Source organism: Miscanthus floridulus, chromosome 16 (genome assembly GCF_019320115.1).
Source record: "Miscanthus floridulus cultivar M001 chromosome 16, ASM1932011v1, whole genome shotgun sequence".
Classification (NCBI taxonomy): Eukaryota; Viridiplantae; Streptophyta; class Magnoliopsida; order Poales; family Poaceae; genus Miscanthus; species Miscanthus floridulus.
In genome coordinates this window covers 100,011,644-100,017,083 of record NC_089595.1, presented here as the reverse complement: position 1 = coordinate 100,017,083, position 5,440 = coordinate 100,011,644, and the positions used below count along the sequence as shown (strand labels likewise).

General features: G+C 47.8%; 1 protein-coding gene across 1 annotated transcript; it reads right to left on the bottom strand.

The window, feature by feature from the left end:
* Positions 1–2,088: 2,088 nt before the first annotated feature.
* On the bottom strand, positions 2,089–4,584 carry LOC136513890 (uncharacterized). The gene is made up of 2 exons (XM_066507867.1): positions 4,327–4,584; positions 2,089–2,457 (listed from the first exon to the last, which is right to left on the bottom strand). Exons 1-2 carry the CDS (start codon positions 4,473–4,475, stop codon positions 2,379–2,381), a joined length of 228 nt encoding a protein of 75 aa, XP_066363964.1. The 5' UTR covers positions 4,476–4,584; the 3' UTR covers positions 2,089–2,378.
* Between the last annotated feature and the right edge of the window lie 856 nt (positions 4,585–5,440).

Sequence of the window (5,440 nt, the reverse complement as noted above, 5' to 3'; positions counted from 1 at the left end):
TCGAATCCAACCTAGAGCCTCGGAACCCTGCATCTTTTCCTAGACGGACTTCACTTCGGATGCGCCGGTAGCAATATCAAAGATCTCCAATCGATGGACCAAGTCGTATGGATCCCCATACAATGGCTCAGACACGTAGATTTTGTTCTCCTTATACTTGGATACACCTGTACCACTGAAGCTTTCATTGAAATGTTTAGACACGAACAGTGTCTGATCACCGATGTCCCTCACCCTGGACCACTTCGGCGTACGGTCGTGGAGGTTGCACTTGTAGATCGCGCTGCTGTAGGTGAAGCTCTATGTCTCGTGGAACGTGCTCACCATGGCACCCACAATGTGCAGCTCACCTTTTGATTCCAGGTAGCTACGGTGGCAGAGCCCCGCAGGTGGCGACAGCGATGGCAGCAGCGTCACGGTTGGAGTAGCGCCGCCGGCGTTGCTGCTGCAGACAGAGATTTCTCCAGTGCAGTGGATCGCCAAGAACTTATCTTGGCAGTGGACGATGGACCCCACGGAGAACTCCAGTTTGGTGTCGAGCAACGTCCATGGGCTGTCGACTCGAACCCGGCAGAACGCGACCTCCGTGGAGCACCCAAGCATGGCCATGGCCACGCACTCGCGGCCGGCGGCGTCAGGCGGCGCCGAGAGCACGATCGCACGGAAGAACATGTCCCTCATGTCTTCTAGCTTGATGGCTCTGCCTGCGGCATCCGCGTCCCCGTAGCCATTGGTGGGATGGAGGACCCACCGGTCGTGGATCCTAGACACGCGTTCTGATGAAGACGCCACCGCGACGTGTTCGCCTACTGGCGGGAGCTCAACGCGGGGGGCACGGGCACCGGCGAATGGATTCAGCAGCGTCACGGACGCCGCCTCGTCCATGAGCGCCAGCCACCCACACGAGGAGCCGCACGCCACCTTGCCGCGCACGTCGGGCAGCGTCTTGGACAAGACCTTCTCCGGGACGCAGTAGAAGCCGACGCAGTCCGAGTCGGGGTCGAACGGGAGCAGCAGGAGCGGCCCGAAGGTCGCGAACGGGACAGCGGCGCGCCATGTGGAGCAAGCGGATCAGAAGGACGCCGCGTCGTGGCCTGATGCGAGACGCTGCCCGATGGACTCGAGGAGATCCTCTGGCAGGCCGGATCTCCAGTCAGGGAGAGGTAGGGACCTTCTCTTTGGATTGGGAGGCTAGGCCATGGAAGACAGATGACATCAACTATGGTTCACGCAAGAAACAGAAAGCGAGGGCGATGGAACATGTGAGCGTGAACCCAAATGAAAGGAGGAAAAAACTGTCCCTTTTGCAAATGCAAAGAGGAGAAGTAATTAAATGTAGGCAAATTTGACAAGGTTCTCAAAAATACAAAGATGTTCCTTTTGTCTTAATTCTCTTTCCTTCTGTGTTAATTCTCTTTTCTTTTGCTCGTTGCCATGTATGCTGGTGCATGCAAACATGCAATGTGTATATGGATAGCACAATAATTTTTTACTTTCTATTTTGTCGTAATTCCTCTATCACATGACATACAATATTCAATCAAGGAGATTGGTACGATCAATCAGTAATTAAGATGTCGTGGGATCGCAGACGTAGGCAGACGGACAAACCAAAACAAATATCGCATTAAAAAAATGTCTACACTTTGTTCTTTTTAGTTATAGGAGATTTTACTTAAGAAGGGCGACTGCAACTGCTTGCACGCCAAGCTGGACAGAATGGAGCGATGGCCTGATGATTTGGATTTTAGAAGAGGAGACCAAAGACATCCGAAGTTCAGGAGGAAGTTGGTTTGCTAAGCAGCGAGTCGACGCTGATAGTTTTCAGTGTTTTGCTGTTAGTGTTGCTAGTTCTCTGGGCAGGGAGTTTGTTTGACTCCGTTTGATGTAATGGTATCTGCACGCTGGTATCCCAGCCTTTTTCGTTTTGTACTCTTTTGTATGCCTTCTATAAAAGTTGGGTAACCCTTGTTCCAAAAAAACACCTCGTGATTTGTAAGACACGAAAAAAATATATTATATATGCAATCAATACTATGTCATCAAATACCGGGTTACCCTTGCTCAAAGAAAAAAGACACCTCATGATTTGTAAGACATATTTTTCCATGTAAGAATTCATCTCAAGTACAGGAAGTGTTGACAAAGATAGTACTGTATACAGGATGTCCAGACATCCACCATCATTGGGTACAAATCTCATTGAGATCAAAGATCCCATTTTACAATTTCAGAACTCGAACCTAAGATATCTTCCATTATTCAGTAAAATTCGCATCGGGGTTAAAGGTCCTACAAAACATTTATTTACAAGGACTAATTCAAAATCCTGGATCTCACACTGCCAATGCATTATGCGTAACAGTGTGTAAGATCATCTAATGCTTGTCCTCGGGCACAGCATCTTTCTTGGCAGCTTGGGACTCCAACTCCTTCACTGAAGATTGTTCAGTAGATCTATTTTGAAACATGAAAATACATGAGACCGTTTGGAACTATGGACCAAATGTGATGTGATGCTCAAATGTTTATAGTGGTTTCAGCAGAGCTTCAAAGCAGGAGACAAGAGACACACACAACATTATAGTGGCTACAACAAAAGGTGCATGAACAGAACAAAAAATGGTAACGCTGAAGCACCAATGTGACTACTGTAAACTTTGATGTATAAGCACATACTCATTAATTCATTCGAAATTGTGATAGTAGATTGCTTCTTCTGAATCCAAATAACAATGGTCCATCTCAGTAAATTTTCAATTCCAGAGCAAATAAGGCCATCGAATAATTTATGGTAAAATGGCCAAAGTGCGATGCTTGAGTCCTCGTTGGGGTTGGTGTGTGGCCCTGTGCCATGAGCACGACACACTGGCTAATTACAATTTGTACTAGTCGTCTTCAGCTAATTACATCAGTCCTGCCCCAGTGCCGCTCATGGACATGGCCAAAACCAAAGCTGTATGGCCAAATGCCCAGCGCATGTTCCTGAGCCGCAATCCGGTGTCCACACAGCTTCGATGGCATGCTAACTAGTATAAATTAACTAATGGAAACTGCTTAGATGGCATAGAAGGGAGGGAAAATTTGAAAATAGTGGCACTGAAGGAAACACTATGTTCCAGTGGCACATAAGGGATTGTTATAAGTTTTGAAGGCATTCAAAGAATTTTCCCATCTAATTGTGGTGTGTTCTGCACCCCGCCTCATCTTGGTTGATTTTATGAATGTTAGTTATGAAACCAGCAAACATCTCACCTCTCTCTAGCAATATAATCTCTTAAATGAGATTCATCCACCTGCTAAAGAATGGAGGGAACGCGAGACATCCAGATCTGGCCACCCTCCCGTTGCTGAATGTTAGATGTATGATATGCTGTCTCAGTTGGGCCCTTTGGGCCGATGGCTATAGGCCTGGCCCCTCTTGTATATTTGGCAATATGATTAGAGATAGGCAAGGATATCCTTGATGGGTGCTATTTCTATAAACCAGTCCTAGGAATCCTTGTCTATATATATGTGTACCTTGCACCATCTCTAATCAATCTAATAGTTCAAGAGCCAATCCTGGTCTTACAATGAGCACTATACCCAGCTGGCACACCCTCCCAGTGGCAAGCACAACACCTAGACCTGCTGCTTCATTTGTTCTTCCATCAAAATCGTTTTCGGCTTTTCATTTAAATTCAGGTATGGATTCTCTATCCACTTTTTTCCCCATACTCTTCAACTCAAGGTATTTTATTCCTCTCTTTTTTATTTTCGCTCAGCTGGTGTGACTTTTGATAGCTTAGAATTTTTTTAATGCATAATATCATATTCTGTTCTTATATGCATCAATGCATGTATATCTTATCTGAAATTTTCTTATCCTCCCTCCCATTCCTTCAATCTCTTATGCACAGAAGATTATCCTTCAGCTCTTGTTTTGATTTGCGCATTGCACTGTTAAGCCATTACACAGTACATCACCATCACACCAAATATTGCAAATGAGTCTCTAACTCTCTATATCACTACCAAAATAAATAAAAGAAATAAAGGTTTCGCCCATCCTACTCTTGGATCACTGGGCCTTGGTCTGTGAACCAAGCACCACCAAAATTTCAGTCCCCCTTGGCTCAATTGCAGCTCACCAAACCAGATTAAATTAAAACTAGTACACCGTAACCATTTTTACCACTGAATAACTTGTAGCAGCTAGAGATGCAGTCCAGGCGGGTCCAATCACCAAATCAGCCGCCGCAATGGCCGACGAACGGGACGCGGAGACTACTATTATACAGATAGACGCGAGAGCACAGAAGACATGGAGACAAAGGAGCCTACTTGGCGGCGGCGGCGGACTCCTCGAGCCAGTTGCGGATGTGGCGCACGTTGCGGCGGAAGATGGTGGCCGACTGCTTGACGTCTTTCCGCAGCAGCATCACCGCCGTGCCCAACCCCACCACCGTCAGGATGAAGTTCGTGAGCGCCATCGCACGCACCTACGCCCGATCGCCTCCCAGGACCAGGAAACCCTAGAGCGCAGGAGAGCCGGAGAAGCGGCCACCAGTCGCCGGAAGAGAGAGCTAGCCAGACCGTGGGCCGCCGGCTGATGAAAGGGTCTGTACGGGCCTCCAGCCAGCGTGCTTAGCCCATTTTATGTTCTGGCCCATCCACCTGCACCTGCACCTGCACCTGCACCTGCACAGTCTGTTTCGGCCGCGCTGTGGCAGTGCGCTATCTGGCTATCCATGGGCTCGTTCTCATCCGCTCGTTGGCTGCTTGAATTTATCAGTTGATTTATCAGCTAATCTACAGCTAATTTATTAGTCGGCTTTAATACCAGTCGAACAGAGCACGCGAGGCAGCCACACGCACCTTCTTCAAACACATCATGCTATTCCTGGGCCTCGCTGCTCAAGTGCACGAGCAGCAGGCAGCGAGCACGGAAGCTGCAGGGACGACGAAAGATGCCAACCCAAGCGGGTCATCATCGGAGTCGCAGGTGACTGCCGCCGCCGCAGCCTTTGGCGAGGAGCAAGAGGCGCTCGTGCTGAACGCGTGGAACGCCATGAAGGGCGAGTCGGCGTCGTTTGCACTCGAGTTCTTCCTCAGGTACTGCTACTGTTCAGGGTCGCGTCTTTGCCGTTACGTTGTTGAGCACCTCACACTCAGGTCGCTGTTGTTGCCGTGACATAATGCTAGCGAGCTTATCATTGGAGCTAAGAAATATTAGCCTACTTATTTCTTTTTTTTAAAAAAAGAGTAAAGAATATATTAGCATGTTTGAGGCCCTGTTCGCTTCGCTGAAAAGTCAGGCTAAAAAGCACCGTTCTCCGATACGTTATGAGAAAAAAAATACTATACCATAACTGATAAGTTCAAGCGAATATGGCCTGAGCTATCTTGGTGTTTCTCGTGGCTATTTTTAACAAGCTCCCCGTGTCCATGATGGATG

Coding starts and splice junctions, on each gene's coding strand:
- LOC136513890 (XM_066507867.1), bottom strand. CDS start 4,475: ATGGCGCTCACGAACTTCATCCTGACGGTGGTGGGGTTGGGCACGGCG. Junction 2,458..4,326: donor GAGTCCGCCGCCGCCGCCAA/GTAGGCTCCTTT, acceptor GTTTCAAAATAG/ATCTACTGAACAATCTTCAG.